This window comes from Salvelinus fontinalis, chromosome 11, assembly GCF_029448725.1.
Source record: "Salvelinus fontinalis isolate EN_2023a chromosome 11, ASM2944872v1, whole genome shotgun sequence".
In the NCBI taxonomy this organism is placed as follows: Eukaryota; Metazoa; Chordata; class Actinopteri; order Salmoniformes; family Salmonidae; genus Salvelinus; species Salvelinus fontinalis.
In genome coordinates this window covers 49129243-49150450 of record NC_074675.1, presented here as the reverse complement: position 1 = coordinate 49150450, position 21208 = coordinate 49129243, and the positions used below count along the sequence as shown (strand labels likewise).

Here is a 21208-nt window from a genome sequence, read left to right as displayed (position 1 = left end):
TATTGATTATTGGATATGTGGTCAACGACGTGCCACAAAGTAAAATGCTTTGTTACAGTGAATTTGAGTGTGTCCTAACGTTACCTTTCCAGAGTTACGGTGATGTATGGGTAGTGGATTCATTATTCATTGAACATTTTATTTAACTAGGCAAGTCAGTTAAGAACAAATTCTTATTTACAATGACGGCCTAGGAACAGTGGGTTAACTGCCTTGTTCAGGGGCAGAATGACATATTTTTACCTTGTCAGCTCAGGGATTTGATCTAGCAACCTTTCGGTTACTGGCTCAACGCTCTAACCACTAGGCTACCTGCCGCCCTAATATTCCTTATTCATAATATACTTTCTGGGTTGGTCATTTGTGCTCATAGTAACTTAGTCATCCATTTTACTTAAAAGGACTTATGTCACGAACTAAACAAATAACTTAAAAACAAAAAAATCCTGTGTTTTATCCGGAATTGCTTTTCACTCTGACTCCAGTGATGACTCCTAAAGGTTCTGCTTTCTAACCATCGGTAGTAACTTTACCTTTCTGATAGCACTTTGGCTAGCAGAAAAGAGAAGCTCACTCTGCCGGAAAACAGGAAATGAGCTGGATGGCATCATGCCATTTTATAGGCTGTTATCTCACCTCTATTAACGACAAGGAAATTGGCTCTTTTCACTCTCGGTTCCAGTTTTTTTTTTTTTTTGAAGCCAGCTATTGTCTCTTTGTGTATCCTGAAGCACTATGTTGATGGTGAAATGAAAAAGCTAAGTGCAGTATTATTTAAGGTTATGAAGACCACTTGCGTTTTGGTTCTAAACGTCATCCAGCCCAGCTAAACATACTGTTCTGACTGTCCTTCTCTTAGCCTATTAGAACGTCTTATCCAGTCGGCAGTACTCGGTACTACAAACTAGAGGTCGAACGATTATGATTTTTCAACGCCTATACTGATTTATTGGAGGGCCAAAAAAAGCTGGTGCCGATTTTTATTTATTCGTAATAATGACAATTACAACAATACTGAATGAACACTTTTATTTTAACTTAATATAATACATCAATAAAATCAATTTAGCCTCAAATAAATAATGAAACATGCTCAATTTGGTTTACATAATGCAAAAACAAAGTGTTGGAGAAGAAAGTAAAAGTGCAATATGTGCCATGTAAAAAAGCTAATGTTTAAGTTCCTTGCTCAGAACATATGAAAGCTGGTGTTTCCTTTTAACATGAGTCTTCAATATTCCCAGGTAAGAAGTTTTAGGTTGTAGTTATTATAGGAATTATAGGACTATTTTTCTCTATTATTCCATTTGTATTGCATTAACCTTTGACTATTGGATGTTCTTATAGGCACTTTAGTATTGCCAGTGTAACAGTATAGCTTTCGTCCCTCTCCTCGCCCTTACCTGGGCTCGAACCAGGAACACATCGACAACAGCCACCCTCGAAGCATCGTTACCCATCGCTCCACAAAAGCCGTGGCCCTTGCAGAGCAAGGAGAACAACTACTCCAAGTTCTCAGAGAGAGTTACGTCACCGATTGAAACACTATTAGCGCGCACCCCGCTAACTAGCTAGCCATTTCACATCGGTTACACCAGCCTAATCTCGGGAGTTGATAGGCTTGAAGTCATAAACAGCTCAATGCTTGAAGCACAGGGAAGATCTGCTGTGCTGTTTGAATGAATACAGCCTGCTGCTGCCTACCACCGCTCAGTCAGACTGCTCTATCAAATCATAGACTTAATTATAACATAACACACAGAAATACGAGCCTTTGGTCATTAATATGGTAAATCCAGAAACTATCATTTCGAAAACAAAACGTTTATTCTTTCAGTGAAATACGGAACTGTTCCGTATTTTATCTAACGGGTGGCATCCATAAATCGAAATATTCCTGTTACATTGCACAACCTTCAATGTTATGTCATAATTACATAAAATTCTGGCAAATTAGTTCGCAATGAGCCAGATGGCCCAAACTGTTGCATATACCCTGACTCTGCGTGCAATGAACACAAGAGAAGTGACACAATTTCCCTAGTTTAATATTGCCTGCTAACCTGGATTTCTTTTAACTAAATATGCAGGTTTAAAAAAAATATACCTCTGTGTATTGATTTTAAGAAAGGCATTGATGTTCATGGTTAGGTACATTCGTGCAACGATGTAAAACAATTTCCCTAGTGCAACGACAGTCCTTTTTTTGTGAATGCGCTTGTTAAATCACCCGTTTGGCGAAGTAGGCTATGATTCAATGATAAATTAACAGGCACTGCATCGATTATATGCAACGCAGGACACGCTAGATAAACTAGTAATATCATCAACCATGTGTAATTAACTAGTGACTATGTTAAGATTGATTGTTTTTTATAAGATGTGTTTAATGCTAACTAGCACCTTACCGTGGCTCCTTGCTGCACTCGCATAACAGGTAGTCAGCCTGCCACGCAGTCTCCCTGTGGAGTGCAATGTAATCGGCCATAATCTGTGTCCAAAAATGCCGATTGTTATCGGTAATCGGCCCTAATTAATCGGCCATTCCGAATAATCGGTCGACCTCTACTACAAACTGTTGTGTCCAATGGAACACGTAAGAAACATTTTCCTTTTATAGAATAAGACTTAATTGCCAGACTTAATTTCTAGTAAATGATTAGCCAGACTTATAAATGAATGATATGTAACCCATTGATTCTTGAAGATTATACCTTGAGAAATGCCTTTCCATCTTAGATCAACAGTTGTACCCCTTCAGAACGCAAATTATAAGCTTGTTTTACTACAAAGTAGAAGCCTCAACATTTTTAAAACGATAATGTTGATACCATGGATAGTAGTCATTGCATTAATAGCACTGTCTATGAATTTGAGAGTGGTTACATTTCTCCAGCCCTATCCCTCAGCTTTTTACCTAAACAGTGGGAGGATGGCCTACTTTATTATTTCAGCTGTGGATTGCCTCTTTAATGCCAACCCCACATTATTATCTTCCTTATGCTGTGCTCTAGCTTACCTACTTTAAGTCAAGACGTTATTTTAAATGGAGGTGTAGCCTAGTCCTCTGTCGCTGACCCCGTCCTGCTCTGTCGCTGACCCCGTCCTGCTCTGTCGCTGACCCCGTGACTGCTCTGTCGCTGACCCCGTGACTGCTCTGTCGCTGACCCCGTGACTGCTCTGTCGCTGACCCCGTCCTGCTCTGTCGCTGACCCTGTGACTGCTCTGTTACTGTCCTGCTCCAGTCCTCATATGGTTTAGCTGTGTCTTTAAAAGTCCACTGGTTCGTTGTGTGGCTTTGTTTAAATCCATGAATTCCACTAGTGTGCTTGTCTCACTCATGCACCACACACACACACACACACACACACACACACACACACACACACACACACACACACACACACACACACACACACACACACACACACACACCATCCATTGTATTGTCGTTGTTCTTAGCCTCAGGGTTGACCTAGTAGTGGAGTGAGTGTGTGTGTGTGCGTGCAGCTTTGGCTCTGTGTTTTATGTCCTAATTTCCATGTTCTCTCTCTCAGGAGTCTGTTTGCTAAGAAAGTGAAGGACACTGTGCCAGTGGAGCAGAAGGACACAGGCTGGAATCTGTTTGGTAGGGTCCCCCCTAGAGATGGCTCGGTGAAGGAGCCCCAGAAAATACACAAGGTACACACACACACACCATGAAATGAACTTTTACCCTCTTCACTGTGTCCTACTTCACAACATGACCTCATTTGTTAATCCATGTTATCTGTAAGTTGCCATTGATTACCAATACAAGCCCACTACCCCTCAGTAATATGGATCACACTGACACTGTGGCTCAGCTGAGACCGCTGGGGGCAAAAGGTCAGCGTTGATTAGATTAGGATCTCTAATCTTCCAAGAGCTTTGGTATATGTAACCTAATGGGACCCTGTGATCTGAGGGTCAAAATCATGACCTGGTCGCATTCACAGGTTTGCAGATGTTATCGCTGAGAAATTCTTGTTTCTAGGTCCAACATTGCAGTAATACCTAACAATAAAAAATGAAATATAAATATATATATATATATATAACCAAGAGCTGGGCTGTTTAAACTAGCAACGATCACAACAAAGTACCGTTCTTATTTAATCAACACTGTTAACAACAAGCATATTAAAGTTATACTATTGTAGAGTACAATCTAATGATTAGTTGAATGTGATTCATAATGGCATAGACTAAACAAAAATAGGGCTAGACCATTTATCACCCTCTTCAATTGACCACTATTTCACTACATTCTAGAGCAGTGAGTGAACACCCTACATATAAAGTGGGTCAAACGGTATGTAAACTTTTTATTAAAGTGACCAGTGTTCAATGACCCTATGTACATAGGGAAGCAGCCTCTGTTGCAGGGTACTGGGTGGAGACCAGCTAGTAGTGACTATTTAACAGTCTGGTGGCCTGGAGATAGAAGCTGTTTCTCAGTCTCTCTCAGTCTCAGCTTTTATGCACCTATACTATTTCCAGATGGTAGCAGCGTGAGCAGACGGTGGCTGAGATCGATCTTCTTAGCTTTCTTGTGATATCGGGTGCTGTAGATGTCCTGGAGGGCAGGCAGTGTGCCCCCCGGTGATGCTTTGGGCTGGTCAGGGAGGAATTTTGTCTCTGTTTGCATCTGGACTCGCATCCTGTTCCCCTGTGTCTCACACACACACACACACACACACACACACACACACACACACACACACACACACACACACACAGAGGGTTAGTGTACTAAAGTGATCTTCACAGCTGTGGTACAAAGGTCAAGCGGTAATGTTATCGAGCTAAATGCATGTGTTTTAGACCCATAAATATCATGAAGTCCAATCAAGCGTCGGATTGCTTAGATAAAACACTGAAATATTGACTTTACTTAGAACGGCAGTATGAGGGTTTGTTACCTGCTCTGTGTCTAAAGACATCCTCCTCACGGTGTTGACATACCTGGGGTAGGCCTTTACTTAGAACGGCAGTATGCGGGTCTGTTACCTGCTCTGTGTCTAAAGACATCCTCCTCACGGTGTTGACATACCTGGGGTAGGCCTTTACATAGAACGGCAGTATGCGGGTCTGTTACCTGCTCTGTGTCTAAAGACATCCTCCTCACGGTGTTGACATACCTGGGGTAGGCCTTTACATAGAACGGCAGTATGCGGGTATGTTCTCAGGCTACTATGAATGGTGTCTGGTGTATGGAAGAACAAATATCTGTACAATTCAGTGGAGGCTGCTGAGGGGACGACGGCTCATAATAATGGCTGAAACGGCGCGAATGGAACGGCATCAAACACCTGGAAACCATAGAAACCATGTGTTTGATGTATTTGATACCGTTCTACTGATTCCGCTCCAGTCATTACCACGAGCCCGTTCTCCCCAATTAAGGTGCCACCGACTTCCTGTGGTACAATTACATAGGTACTCGCACTCAACCCATAAAAAGAAAAGAAAAACAAGGAGGCCGAGATGTAAAAATATAGCAAATTTAATCCATGCTAAAAAGCCTAACAAAAGGCCTATACTTCCTCAGAGCCCTGACATTGTCTGACTATAACTGGACGAGCAGTAGCTTCACTCTATATAGCTAGAAGGATTGAAATGGTGTCTTTTCTAGACCTCTTTATCCTCTCGCTTAACCTTACCTGCTGCTTCTAGGGTTGATCGTTAGCTTGGATTAGAAGCCCTTCAGGAACACCGCTTGACTATAGGCAGTGGGGCCTGAGATGACCCAGGTCTGCCGTTGTACCCACTTACCTCTGTAGCTCAGTTGGTAGGACATGGCGCTTGCAACACCCGGATAATGGGTTCAATTCCCAGGACCACCCATTCTAAAATGTATGACTATAAGTCGCTTTGGATAAAAGCGTCTGCTAAAGGGCCTATGTTTTATTTATTTATTTATGTATTTATTTATATACAGTACCTTACAGTTGTAGGCAGGTGTGAAAACATGCTATAAAGTAAGAATGCTTTCAAAAATAGACATGTTAATAGATAATTTTGATCAATTAACAAAATGCAAAGTGAGTGAACAGAAGAAAAATATAAATCAAATCCATATTTGGTGTGACCACCCTTTGGCTTCATAACCATATTTGGTGTGACCACCCTTTGGCTTCATAACCATATTTGGTGTGACCACCCTTTGGCTTCATAACCATATTTGGTGTGACCACCCTTTGGCTTCATAACCATATTTGGTGTGACCACCCTTTGGCTTCATAACCATATTTGGTGGGACCACCCTTTGGCTTCAAAACAGCATCAATTCTTCTAGGTACACTTGCACAAAGTCAGGGATTTTAGCACAAAGTCAGGGATTTTAGCACAAAGTCAGGGATTTTAGCACAAAGTCAGGGATTTTAGCACAAAGTCAGGGATTTTAGCACAAAGTCAGGGATTTTAGCACAAAGTCAGGGATTTTAGCACAAAGTCAGGGATTTTAGCACAAAGTCAGGGATTTTAGCACAAAGTCAGGGATTTTAGCACAAAGTCAGGGATTTTAGCACAAAGTCAGGGATTTTAGCACAAAGTCAGGGATTTTAGCACAAAGTCAGGGATTTTAGGTGTCTGATTATACCAAACAGGTGCTAATGATCATCAATTCAATATGTAGTTTGAAACACAATCATTAATTGAAACAGAAACAGCTGTGTAGGAGGAATACAACTGGGTGAGGAACAGCCAAACTCCGCTAACAAGGTGAGGTTGCTGAAGACAGTTTACTGTCAAAGGTCATACACCATGGCAAGACTGAGCACAGCAACAAGACACAGGGTAGTTCTACTGCATCAGCAAGGTCTCTCTCAGGCAGAAATGTCCAGGCAGAAAGGAGTTTCCAGATGTGCTGTCCAAGCTCTTTTGAAGAAGCACAGAGAAACGGGCAACGTTGAGGACCGTAGACGCAGTGGCTAAGGAAACTTACTGCAGCAGATGAAAGGCCCATCATTCTTACTTCTCTTCACAACCGGAATATGGCCAACAGTGCCATCAGCTCAGAATTGTCAGAAAACAGTGGGACCCTGGTACACCATCTACTGTCCGGAGAAGTCTGGTCAGAAGAAGACTTGTGGCCAAAAGGCCATACCTCCAACGTGGAAACAAGGCCAAGCGACACAACTATGCATGAAAACTCAGGAACTGGGTTGCAGAAAAATGGCAGCAGGTGCTCTGGACTGATGAGTCAAATATTTGGCTGCAGCAGAAGGCAGTTTGTTCACCGACGGGCTGGAGAGCGGTACACAAATGAGTGTCTGCAGGCAACAGTGACTCATGGTGGAGGTTCCTTGCAAGTTTGGGGCTGCATTTCTGCAAATGGAGTTTGGTATTTGGTCAGAATTAATGGTCTCCTCAATGCTGAGAAGTACAGGCAGATACTTATCCATCATGCAATACCATTAGGGAGGCATCTGATTGGCCCCAAATTTATTCTGCAGCATAACAACGACCCCAAACATACAGCGAAAGTGATTAAGGACTATCTTCAGCGTAAAGAAGAACAAGGAGTCCTGGAAGTGATCGTATGGCCTGGTGCACTTCACAAAATAGATGGCATCATGAGGGAGGACATTTATGTGGATATATTGAAGCAACATCTCAAGGCATCAGTCAGGAAATTAAAGCTTATTCACAAATGGGTCTTCCAAATGGACAATGACCTCAAGCATACTTCCAAAGTTGTGGAAAAGGGGCTTATGGACAACAAAGTCAAGGTATTGGAGTGGCCATCACAAAGTCCTGACCGCAATCCCATAGAAAATTTGTAGGCAGAACTGAAAATGCGTGTGCGAGCAAGGAGGCCTACAAACCCGACTCAGTTACACCATCTCTGGCAGGAGGAATCGGCCCAAATTCGCCCAACACTTAAAAGTGTTAATTCTGTGTAAGGGCTATTTGACCAAGGAGAGGGATGGAGTGCTGTATCAGATGACCTGGCCTCCACAATCACCTGACCTCAACCCAATTGAGATGGTTTGGGATTGGTTGGACCGCAGAGTGAAGGAAAAGTAGCCAACAAGTGCTTAGCATATCAAAAAGCATTCCAGGTGAAGCTGGTTGAGAGAATGCCAAGAGTGTGCAAAGCTGTCATCAAGGTGGCTACTTAATTTACAGAAGAATCTCAAAATATATTTAGATTTGTTTAAACACTTTTTTGGGGTTACTACATGATTCTATATGTGTTATTTCATAGTATTGATGTGTTCAGGATTATTCTACAATGTAGAAAATAGTAAAAATAAAGAAATACCATTTATGAGTTGGTGTCCAAACTTTTGACTGGTACTGTGTGTATATAACCTGCCTATATAACCATCAAACATGTGCCATCGTTTTATCCGACTACAGTGATGGTGTGAACCATGACGTGAAAGCATTACCTAGGGTCCTCCGATTTAAGGAGGCCAACAAGTCACATGTAGGCCTTTCTCTACCATTTTATCCTTTCAGTGTGGTCAGTGTCGTTTTTTTTTCTAACAACACCTAGCCCCTTGGTCTAGCGTAAAGCATTTTCACCTCCGGTGGTAACCCTATCTCTGGTGCCTGGGCTCGGATGGCAAGGTTAGATTTTCAGCACCTGTCGGGACACTATTGTCTCGCCATGGCAACCGCTGGCTGATGGCAGGTGGTGGGGCCAATGTCCTGTGGGCAATGAGTCTGTGTTTTCTTAGTTTACTGCTGTATTTCTCCCGCTTTATTTCACCCCTTATCTTTCCTCAATAACTTTTAGCCCTTTGAGAATGCTCGGCCGTAATTCAAATGTCGAGCTACATTTTTTTCAAATTACCCCCCCCCCCCCCCCCCTTGCCTGCCGGAGATGTAGTTATTTCATAGCCACCCTTGTCCAACCGGTACTTACCCGTCAATCACCTGGAAGTCAACCAATCCCTCTTCCCCGTTAGCTTGGGCCTTCCCCCTCTGAGGCTAAACAGAGTTGCTGGACACGGGAGAACAAAGACTCACTGACGACACCGTCTTCAAGACCAAGCAGGCTATAATTCAGAGAAACGGGGAGGGAAATGTAGGGAGAGAATAAAAAGCTGACCCCAAGGCATCGCTGTTCGAGTGTGGATTATTATAGCAGAGAGGAGTGGATGAGAAATGGATGCTGTATTCATCACTCTGGGGTTGATTAGAGTGGCTGGCTCCTTTTTCAGCGCAGCGACTAATAGAGCAAGGCGCTGCAGACGCGCTCTCACACACACTGATCCTCTGGGTTCTTCACTGATTCAGGGCCTCAGTGTAGCGTCTGCATGCTGAGAGAGTGACAGAGGGAGAGAAGGCGGTATCATGCATCACCTCCAGCTGGAGGTGTGTCCTATCGACAGGCCCGCTGTCACCCTGACCACCTCGTCCTCTGTGTGGGCTGTAGCTGGGCCAACGGGAGCAGCCATGACGGTTTGTGGAGTTTAAACCCTCTCGGTTGGTCTGGGTGTCTTGTACGGAAACTGTAGCGTTCATGGTGAGTGAGCTTGTGTGTGTTTTGTCAGCTCGACGCGATGAGGATGAGGGGGCGAGCACAGCAGTCTACAGTCTCTCCTCTCTCGTTCTCTCCCCCCCCTGTCTGACAGAAGGGAAAATGAGGGAGTAGAAAGAGAAGGAATGATGGAGGGAGAGACAGAGAGAGGTAGAGGGCAGGAGGGTTTAGCCTTCACACATCCCCTTTCAGCTCATCTCTCTGAGGTGAAGTGTGTGTGAAATGTTTCTTTTTAACGGTATTTTGCCAGCTTCTGATGACCGACGTATTAGATTTGTCCAGCAGTGTGTCTGTTGTAATACAACCTGTCTATGAAACACAACAGGCTCCTGTTTTCTGTTGTTTTGCGGTAGACCCATGCTTTCTAGTAATGGGGAGTTAAATATTGGGATATTATTTTTGACAATATATAGTTTTGACAATATATTAATCAATTTTTTTTCCCTAGTTGGCTGTACCTGAACAAACTCCAGTATTCTTCCTTCATAGCTTGTTCTCTTTTTAAAAAAGGAAGAAAATGTTTTCAGCACTTTTATTTCCCCATGAACGATGCAGACATACGGTGAGCAATATGTTTGGAACATCGAATCGCAATAAAATCACAGTATCGAATTGCAATACATATAAGATCGTGAGAATCGCAATACGTATCGTATCGGCACCTAAGTATCATGATCATATCGTATCGCGAGGTCCCTGGCAGTTCCCAGCCCTAATGTTTTCCCTGTGGAAGTGTCTGCTGTTTGTTCTCTCACTCTCACTCAATCACTCACTCACTCACTCACACATATATTTATATATATATTGCGGGAGAGAAGGAAACGAGATGTGGAGTGCTCGGTCCTGACCCAGTGCGGTAAATGGACTTTCCAAACATTTCCTGGATGTGCACTAGACTAGCGTATGTTCAACTCAATTAAAAGTAATGGATTGGAAGGAGCTATGCTCTGCAGTGGTTTTGGCCCCCTGCTAGTGGTCTTCACATGGTTCATAGAAAGAAAACTAATTTCTTCCATTTTGTTGTCAGTCTGCCCTATCTAGCAGTAGACTATTACAATACAACTTTATCAGCCTATTTTAGGGGCCATTTTAGTGTCAGTAAGGCATTGCTTCTACAGGTAACCCCTAGACTATACCCTGTACTGTCGCTTTGCTTATTGCTAAGCCTGTTTGTCCTCTCCAACGCCATCAGAACGCTGTGCCAACGGAGGCAGGCAGACAGACAGGCCCAAAGAGAACCTCTTACGTCACCAGGAAATGAGAGTAAGTTAATGAAACACTGGCCTTGTCGTAACTATGCATGTTCCCCTCGAGACAGGTAACCCTGGGATACCGTTGTCACTGGAGTCGCTAAAAGCACTAAAGCCCCATCTCCCTATTTGATTACATGACCAGCCTCGACGCCGAACAAACACAAAGTCAATGTTATGACATTCTAGCGGTAGCAGTGAAAGGCTAATTCACACAGAGCAGAGGCTGTTAGTTCCATGTGATTGTGGTCGCTGAAATAGGATTCCGACGTCGGGGTGAAGGGATTGGTGTGACGCCAAGCGTCTGTTTGGTAAATGGTGTTTACTACGGTACTAATCCGAGGCCATGCAATAAACTGCTCTCTCAGCCTGTGACTAGTGAGGAAGGTGAAGCAGTTGGGTATCATGACTGTACTTCCCTACAAAGCAAAAATGCACCAACTGCTCATAAATTTTTGCGGCATTAAATCCATGCTTAATCATGTGGACAAGTATCCTGCCTCTTATGTTTTGGAGAAAATGGGTATCAAGTTAGCAGTAACTGCATAAAGCTACTGTGAAACCAAGGTAAATAAAAGCCAGAATAGGAGAACCCTTTTTGTTTGATAGGGCAGACTGGGGTAACCCTTTTTGCTTGGTGGGGCAGAAGGGGGGAACCCGTTTTGCTTGGTGGGGCAGAAGGGGGGAACCCTTTTTGCGTGGTGGGGCAGAATAGGCGAACCCGTTTTGCTTGGTAGGGCAGAATAGGGGAACCCTTTTTGCTTGGTGGGGTAGAATAGGCGAACCCGTTTTGCCTGGTGGGGCAGAATAGGGGAACCCTTTTTGCTTGGTAGGACAGAATATCCCTTACCATTTATGTAACACACACACTCATTTTCCTTTTCCCTCTCGTTTTCTCTCTCACGCGCAGACAGCCTGCGTTTCCTTTCACCTTGCTAGAGGCACCTGCAATGTAGCTGCAGAGGTGCCAGATTTCTGCTCCCCTCCTCCCCTTCTGTCAGTAGTGCTTACCCCTCCCCCCATCCCCTGGCTAGCTGGAAAGGCTTCCTCCCCGGTTGCTCACCCCCATTCACTACAGTCCTTATAACATTGTACTGTCTTTCACAACTAGCCCATATCTACTGTCACCAGTGACCTTTAGTTCACTTTACCTATATGCTGACAGGACTCAAGCATGAACTCAGCCAGAGCCGTTTGATATATGGTTATATACGGCTCTGGACTCTGTTTGGTTTAAGTTAAACTGTTGTTCCATAGTTGTAATGTAGTATCTGTAAAAGCATAATTTCAGCACGGAAAGTACTGCGTGTGTGGCAAGGAAACAGGCCCTGGAAGAATCTGAATAGTATGCCAACTCTGGCTTAGTAAGCTCTAAGTACTGTCTGCTGAATCTGGGTCTCTGCAGTGGGGTGATAATGCTTTACATAAGGCTAGATAAAGTACTGAGCAAAAGTGATGGGATGGGGGGGTGGAGTGAGGTAGAAATGGTGAGAAAGTGAGCATGGAAAGATTTTGAGAGTAGTGGCTTTGATCCTGCAGTGTGGTGGCTCCCGAGTGGCGCAACGGTCTAAGGCCTCTCAGTGCTAGAGGCGTCACTACAGACACCCTGGTTCGATTCCAGGCTGTATCACAACCGGCCGTGATTGGGAGTCCCATCGGGCGGCGCACAGCGTCGTCCGGGTTTGGCCGGTGTAGGTCATCATTGTAAATAAGACTTTGTTCTTAACTGACTTGCCTAGTTAAATAAAGGTAAAATAAAAATGTGTAAATAAGAATTTGTTCTTAACTGACTTAAAAAATATTTTTATTTTATTTTTTAAAGTAGCTCTCTCGCTCCAATCAGTGACCACTGTGTAGTAACAGCGCTCTCTTTCAGCCCTGTACTCTGAGCAGCAGCTATGCCTAGCCCGGCCTGTCTGCATCCACAGGCTTGTCTCTCTGAATCCCCAGCTCACATGTCTCCATCATACATCACATGGAGGCAGGGTTTCCATCACTCAATAGTGTCTCTGACCTCTTCCTCCACCAATCATCTCACTTTTGTTATCCATCGCTCTCTCTCTCGCTCTCTGTCTCGCTCTTTCGTTCTCTGTCTCTCTTTCGTTCTCTGTCTCTCTTTCGTTCACTGTCTCTCTTTTGTTCTCTGTTTCTCTCTTTCGTTCTGTCTCTCTCTCGTTCTCTGTTTCTCTCTCGTTCTGTCTCTCTTTCGTTCTCTGTTTCTCTCTCGTTCTCTGTCTCCCTCGTTCTCTGTCTCTCTTTCGTTCTCTGTCTCTCTTTCGTTCTCTGTTTCTCTTTCGTTCTGTCTCTCTTTCGGTCTCTGTCTCTCTTTCGGTCTCTGTCTCTCTTTTGGTCTCTGTCTCTCTCTCTGTCTCTCTCGGTTTCTGTCTCTCTCGGTTTCTGTCTCTCTCTCGGTCTCTGTCTCTGTCTCTCTGTCTCATAGGAGACAGCACTCAGAGAATCTCGCCTCCTAATTTCCCCAGTGCAGTGACCCTCCTTTGTTGGCAGTGACAGGGGGAACCACCACAGTAGGTTGTGCCTCACGCCGGCTTCCTCCTTTAAGATGACGTGCACATTGCCCAGTAGGGCCCTTTACAACGACACTACGCCCACCTTGGAAACTGTTACTACAAACACATATTTATACTAGAAACAGTTACTTCCTATTCATTAAGCATTCATAGAATAGTAGGTGGCCTGAGCGTAACCTTTCAGACAACATAAATAGACATGATCAATAACTGTCAGTTTTGTCCTAGTTTGGTTGAGTGTAAAACCGTCAGAGTGGAGAAAACCCATGTAAAACGACTTAGAATGAATGTTCCCATCTCAGGTTCATGCACTGCTCATAATAACAATATGGTGATATCACATGTTATGGCCATATGGCCCAGCCACATCTCTCACCAGCCAGTGTACTGACCCCTCATCACGCACTGATCACTCTGCCCCTACATCTTACAGTACAGGCCCATCTCTCTGTGGACTCAGCCTGTGGCCTCTCTGTGCCGCACACACACGCACACACACACACACACACACACACAACCCTGTGAGTGAGTCAACTCTCTGTCATTGTTTAACTGCTCCCGTGGCCGGAGGTCTGATGGCCAGGGCGTCACGCGCCCCACTCTGTGACACACAGAGAGACACACTCATTAGATAGGGGACACTAAGGTCCAGAGGCTGTACTCAGGCTGTGTGTGTGTGAAAGAGAGTGGACCTGAGTCTGATCCAAATTGAGGTTTAATAAGACGCTCCTAGTTTTTAGTTTTTTAAATGTAGTTTTACCAGACCATGGATCTGCCAATGCATCCCAGTTTTTAGTTTTTTAAATGTAGTTTTACCAGACCATGGATCAGCCAACACATCTCAGTTTTTAGTTTTTTAAATGTAGTTTTACCAGACCATGGATCAGCCAACACATCTCAGTTTTTAGTTTTTTAAATGTAGTTTTACCAGACCATGGATCTGCCAACACATCTCAGTTTTTATTTTTTTAAATGTAGTTTTACCAGACCATGGATCAGCCAACACATCTCAGTTTTTAGTTGTTTAAATGTAGTTTTACCAGACCATGGATCTGCCAACACATCTCAGTTTTTAGTTTTTTAAATGTAGTTTTACCAGACCATGGATCAGCCAACACATCTCAGTTTTTAGTTTTTTAAATGTAGTTTTACCAGACCATGGATCTGCCAACACATCTCAGTTTTTAGTTTTTTAAATGTAGTTTTACCAGACCATGGATCAGCCAACACATCTCAGTTTTTAGTTTTTTAAATGTAGTTTTACCAGACCATGGATCTGCCAACACATCTCAGTTTTTATTTTTTTAAATGTAGTTTTACCAGACCATGGATCAGCCAACACATCTCAGTTTTTAGTTGTTTAAATGTAGTTTTACCAGACCATGGATCTGCCAACACATCTCAGTTTTTAGTTTTTTAAATGTAGTTTTACCAGACCATGGATCAGCCAACACATCTCAGTTTTTAGTTTTTTAAATGTAGTTTTACCAGACCATGGATCTGCCAACACATCTCAGTTTTTAGTTTTTTAAATGTAGTTTTACCAGACCATGGATCAGCCAACACATCTCAGTTTTTAGTTTTTTAAATGTAGTTTTACCAGACCATGGATCTGCCAACACATCTCAGTTTTTAGTTTTTTAAATGTAGTTTTACCAGACCATGGATCTGCCAACACATCTCAGTTTTTTAAATGTAGTTTTACCAGACCATGGATCTGCCAACACATCTCAGTTTTTAGTTTTTTAAATGTAGTTTTACCAGACCATGGATCTGCCAACACATCTCAGTTTTTAGTTTTTTAAATGTAGTTTTACCAGACCATGGATCTGCCAACACATCTCAGTTTTTTAAATGTAGTTTTACCAGACCATGGATCTGCCAACACATCTCAGTTTTTAGTTTTTTTAAATGTAGTTTTACCAGACCATGGATCAGCCAATGCATCTCAGTTTTTTAAATGTAGTTTTACCAGACCATGGATCAGCCAACACATCTCAGTTTTTAGTTTTTTAAATGTAGTTTTACCAGACCATGGATCTGCCAACACATCTCAGTTTTTAGTTTTTTAAATGTAGTTTTACCAGACCATGGATCAGCCAACACATCTCAGTTTTTTAAATGTAGTTTTACCAGACCATGGATCTGCCAACACATCTCAGTTTTTAGTTTTTTTAAATGTAGTTTTACCAGACCATGGATCAGCCAACACATCTCAGTTTTTAGTTTTTTAAATGTAGTTTTACCAGACCATGGATCAGCCAACACATCTCAGTTTTTTAAATGTAGTTTTACCAGACCATGGATCTGCCAACACATCTCATTGAGGATTCAGCTCATCATGTTTAACTACGGAGTCGTTAGATTTCAATGAGACATTCCTGGTTGTTCAGTCGGGTGAAGAAAGCCAGTTGTCTTGATATTTCATTGTATCTTTTGACTATATTCTTTGGGTGTCCGTGCAGTTTTTGTTAAAAGGAATATGAGACTAAAATTGGCAGGTAGGACCTTGGCAAATAAAACCAGTTTCTCTCCTGAAATCTGTTAACTGCATTGTACGCGTGAGGTAAGTGTGTGTGTGTGTGTGTGTGTGTGTGTGTGTGTGTGTGTGTGTATATTATGTGTTGAGTGTGTGTTTTTGTGTCTGTTCTAGGAATATGAAAGTAAGACTAGCAGAGCTGGACCTGGACACAGTCCCCCGTCTCCTAGACAGAGTGTCAGGAAGAACCTGGAGTTTGAGCCCAACTCCACCACAGCACTTATACTGGAGGCTCGCCCTGCGTACGTAACACACACACACACACACTTATACTAGACAGGGTTTACACACACACACACACTTATACTAGACAGGGTTCACACACACACACACACACACACACACACACACACACACACACACTTATACTAGACAATGTTCACACACACACACACACACACACTTATACTAGACAATGTTCACACACACACACACACTTATACTAGACAGGGTTCACACAGACACATAGGACCCTCTTATACAGTCTGGTGTACTTCTCTGGTATTACCTTACTCTGGGCATTATTGAAGGAAAGATGGGGGCAACAAACTGTTTATTAATTCTGTACAGTCATAAAACCACAGCAGGAGTATTCAATGAGTATTCCATGACATTGAACTGACCGGGTGAAAGCTATGATCCCTTGTTGATGTCACTTGTTAAATCCACTTCAGTCAGTGTAGATGAAGGGGAGGAGACGGGTTAAAGAAGGATTTTTAAGCCTGAAGACATTTGAGACATGGATTATGTATGTGTGCCATTCAGAGGGTGATGGAGCAGCTTGGCAGGAGAGGGTGTATTGTTTCTACTGTTGAGTCATGATCAGTCTTTAATTTCCCTTTTGGATGATTGACTGTCTAACCATGATCAACATGATGCCAGCCCAGCTCTTTCCCTGTTCTCTACAGAGCTGCCCTCCGTGGATGACTTGGCTAGGGCTCTTTTTCTCTTTCACATACACAGCAAATATACACCGAGTATATTTAAGTAATAAGGCCTGAGGACATGTGGTATATTGGCCAATACACCACGGCTAAGGGCTGTTCTTAAGCACGACGCAACACGGAGTGCCTGGATACAGCCCTTAGCCGTGGTATGTTGGCCTTATATCACAAACCCCCGAGGTACATTATTGCTATTATAAACTGGTTACCAACCTAATTAGAGCAGTAACAAGAAATGTTTTGTCATACCTGTGGTATACGGTCTGATATAGTCACGAGTGGCGCAGCGGTCTAAGGCATCACTACAGATCCTGGTTCGATTCCAGGCTGTATCACACCCGGTCGGGATTGGGAGTCCCATAGTCCAGCGCACAATTGGCCCAGCGTCGTCCAGGTTTGGCCGGTGTAGGCCGTCATTATAAATAAGAATTTGTTTTTAACTGACGTGCCTATTTAAATTAAGGTTAATTTTCAGCCAGTCAGAATTCAGGGCTCGAACCACCCAGTTTATAAAAAGTATTCACTGAGTATTCCATGAGATAGAACTGACCAGGTGAATCCAGGTGAAAGCTGTGATCCCTATTGATGTCACTTGTTAAATCCACTTCAATCAGTGTAGATGAAGGGGAGGAGACAGGTTAAAGAAGTATTTTTAAGCCGTGAGAAAATTGAGACGTGCGTGTGCCATTCAGAGGGTGAATGGACAAGATTGAAGGACCTTTTGAACGCCGTATAGTAGTAGGTGCCAGGTGTAGGGCTGTTACTGTAACCGGTAGTCATGAGGGCCGTCAAATTCCACGTGAACGTTTAGTCACTGTTATTAGGCTTCTCCATGCTCTGATGCTGATGGTCATTAGTAGCCTACCAAACTTGCTAACTGCCTGGTACTCGGCACTCTATTGTCCCTCTAATCATTGATTGCATTTTGGAACATTAGCTCTTATAGCCTACTGCCATGTTAGGCTATTTATTCATATCATAATAGTATAACATTTTAAGCTAAACGTTTTGATCTGTTGTGTCAGCCGCATTGCTTTTTAAAAGTTTGTTGATGCTGGTGTTTGTATTCATTTGGGATCTGTCGCCTCCCACAACTGTCCCAGACTATGCTTGGAAGATTTCTTTCTCACACAGAATATGTCGACTTTTCTACTATGGGGGATAGTAGATTGACATAGGCTAGTGCTTTTGCTGTTTCTTTAGGCCTACTCATCTTGTTGACTGATGAAAAGTACATGTGGACAGTTTTTCCAACATCTTCAATTTGCGCGTCGGAATTCGATAAGGACGTGGCAGGTGCGTGTCCGTCTTCAATTCAATTGTGAGAAGGACCCGATCACGTGACGGCCATTGACTAATCAGAATTGAGATATGAGAGAGTGCCATGTGAGTAAGAGACGCTTCGGAGCACGCAGCCGGGAGAAGAGAATTCTAATTATTATATTCGGCACAAGGACCACTGTCTGCAAAAGGCATGGATTTTTTTAGAGGGCCACACAAGGGGATGCTGCCGGGAAATTCGAGGCGTGTGCAACCTGCACAAAGCAGAGCTCGTGCCTTTTTCATGCAACTTTTCTCAAGTCATCATTAGCGTCGCATCATGCAGCCTTAGAATGTATTAAAACAATGTACGGGCGTGGCCAAAAGTTTTGAGAATGACACAAATATTACTTTCCACAAAGTTTGCTGCTTCAGTGTCTTATTGTCAGATGTTACTATGGAATAGTGAAGTATAATTACAAGCATTTCATACGTGTAAAATGATTTCATTGACAATTACATGAAGTTGATGCAAAGAGTCAATATTTGCAGTGTTGACCCTTCTTTTTCAAGACCTCTGCAATCCACCCTGGCATGCTGTCAATTAACTTCTGGGCCACATCCTGACTGATGGCAGCCCATTCTTGCATAATCAATGCTTGGAGTTTGTCAGAATTTGTATGTTTTTGTTTCTCCACCCGCCTCTTGAGGATTGACCACAAGTTCTCAATGGGATTAAGGTCTGGTGAGTTTCCTGGCCATGGACCCAAAATATAAAATTTTTGTTCCCCGAGCCACTTAGTTATCACTTTTGCCTAATGGCAAGGAGCTCCATCATGCTGGAAAAGGCATTGTTCATCACCAAACTGTTCCTGGATGGTTGGGAGAAGTTGCTCTCAGAGGATGTGTTGGTACCATTCTTTATTCATGGCTGTGTTCTTAGGCAAAATTGTGAGTGAGCCCACTCCCTTGGCTGAGAAGCAACCCCACACATGAATGGTCTCAGGATGCTTTACTGTTGGCATGACACAGGACTGATGGTAGCGCTCACCTTGTCTTCTCCGGACAAGCTTTTTTCCGGATGCCCCAAACAATTGGAAAGGGGATTCAGCAGAGAAAATTACTTTACCCCAGTCCTCAGCAGACCAATCCCTGTACCTTTTGCAGAACATCTGTCCCTGATGTTTTTCCTGGAGAGAAGTGGCTTCTTTGCTGCCCTTCTTGACACCAGGCCAACCTCAAAATCTTCGCCTCACTGTGCGAGCAGATGCACTCACACCTGCTTGCTGTCATTCCTGACCAAACTCTGTACTGGTGGTGCCCTGATCCTGCAGCTGAATCAACTTTAGGAGACGGTCCTGGAGCTTTCTGGACTTTCTTGGGCGCCCTGAAGCCGCCTTCACAACAATTGAACCGCTCTCCTTGAAGTTCTTGATGATCCGATAAATGGTTGATTTAGGTGCAATCTTACTGGCAGCAATATCCTTGCCCGTGAAGCCCTTTTTGTGCAAAGCAATGACGATGGCACGTGTTTCCTTGCAGGTAACCATGGTTGATAGATGAAGAACAATGATTCCAAGCACAACCCTCCTTTTGAAGCTTCCAGTCTGTTATTCGAACTCAATCAGCATGACAGAATGATCTCCAGCCTTGTCCTTATCAACACTCACACCTGTGTTAACGAGACATGTCATCTGGTCCTTTTGTGGCAGGGCTGAAATGCAGTGGAAAAGTTTTGGGGGGATTCAGTTCATTTGCATGGCAAAGAGGGACTTTGCAATTCATCTGATCACTCTTCATAACGTTCTGGAGTATATGCAAATTGCCATTATAAAAACTGAGGCAGCAGACTTTGAAAATTAATATTTGTGTCATTCTCAAAACTTTTGGCCACGACTGTACATATTGCCAAAGCTTACTTTGGATATTTACAATATGAAAATAATAAGAATCAAAATTGTCAACGGAACAACAATAACCAAGGATCAAAATAACCATACATTGAACAATAACGATAAGCATAGAGGACATGTGCAGGTTGATTGGTCTGTCAGACACTGTCCCTCATCTTATGGCAGGCAGCAATGTAGTGGGCTGCCAACACACAGCTCTCTGCGTCCTCCCCCAACAGGACGGGTAGCCTATCCTTATCAGAGAGGTCTTTGAAACCTTGAATAAGGGTTCATACAGGGATCCAGGTTTTCCTGTGTCTACCCTTCTCAGTGGCAAGGCTGTGCTCACTGAGCCTGTACTTTGTCTCGGTCTCTCCTCTCGTCTCTCATTCTGTCTCCTTCATGCCAGACTAACTAACCCATGTGGTTTCCTAACTCTTATATGAGAGGTAGTTTAGTTAGAGGCTGCTGGCAGTTTAGTGTGTCTCTGTCTCTCTCTCTCTCTCTCTCGGTGTCTCTGTCTCTCTCTCTCTCGGTCTCTCTTTCTCTCTCTCGGTCTCTCTTTCTCTCTCTCGGTCTCTCTTTCTCTCTCTCGGTCTCTCTTTCTCTCTCTCGGTCTCTCTGTCGGTCTCTCTGTCGGTCTCTCTGTCGGTCTCTCTGTCTGTCTCGGTCTCTCTGTCTGTCTCGGTCTCTCTGTCTGTCTCTCGGTCTCGCTCTCTGTCTCTCGGTCTCGCTCTCTGTCTCTCGGTCTCGCTCTCTGTCTCTCGGTCTCGCTCTCTGTCTCTCGGTCTCGCTCTCTGTCTCTCGGTCTCGCTCTCTGTCTCTCGGTCTCGCTCTCTGTCTCTCGGTCTCGCTCTCTGTCTCTCGGTCTCGCTCTCTGTCTCTCGGTCTCGCTCTCTGTCTCTCGGTCTCGCTCTCTGTCTCTCGGTCTCGCTCTCTGTCTCTCGGTCTCGCTCTCTGTCTCTCGGTCTCGCTCTCTGTCTCTCGGTCTCGCTCTCTGTCTCTCGGTCTCGCTCTCTGTCTCTCGGTCTCGCTCTCTGTCTCTCGGTCTCGCTCTCTGTCTCTCGGTCTCGCTCTCTGTCTCTCGGTCTCGCTCTCTGTCTCTCGGTCTCGCTCTCTGTCTCTCGGTCTCGCTCTCTGTCTCTCGGTCTCGCTCTCTGTCTCTCGGTCTCGCTCTCTGTCTCTCGGTCTCGCTCTCTGTCTCTCGGTCTCGCTCTCTGTCTCTCGGTCTCGCTCTCTGTCTCTCGGTCTCGCTCTCTGTCTCTCGGTCTCGCTCTC

The 21208-nt window shown here is 43.9% G+C and overlaps 1 protein-coding gene and 1 long non-coding RNA gene across 7 annotated transcripts in view; one reads left to right on the top strand and one right to left on the bottom strand.

The window, feature by feature from the left end:
- LOC129865889 (TBC1 domain family member 14-like) overlaps window positions 1-21208 on the top strand; it is a 62982-nt gene that overhangs the window by 15938 nt on the left and 25836 nt on the right. For 3 of the 6 annotated variants that reach the window (XM_055938967.1, XM_055938966.1, XM_055938968.1), the window contains 2 exons: window positions 3558-3681; window positions 15949-16076. In XM_055938967.1, the coding sequence (XP_055794942.1) occupies window positions 3558-3681; window positions 15949-16076 (252 nt within the window). Of the gene's footprint in view, window positions 1-3557; window positions 3682-9231; window positions 9503-15948; window positions 16077-21208 lie in introns of those variants that run through there. The other 3 variants (XM_055938969.1, XM_055938970.1, XM_055938971.1) reach the window with 3 other exon arrangements.
- Window positions 4122-8988, bottom strand: LOC129865890 (uncharacterized). The gene is made up of 2 exons (XR_008761420.1): window positions 8900-8988; window positions 4122-4690 (listed from the first exon to the last, which is right to left on the bottom strand). It is a non-coding gene; the product is annotated as an uncharacterized LOC129865890 (long non-coding RNA).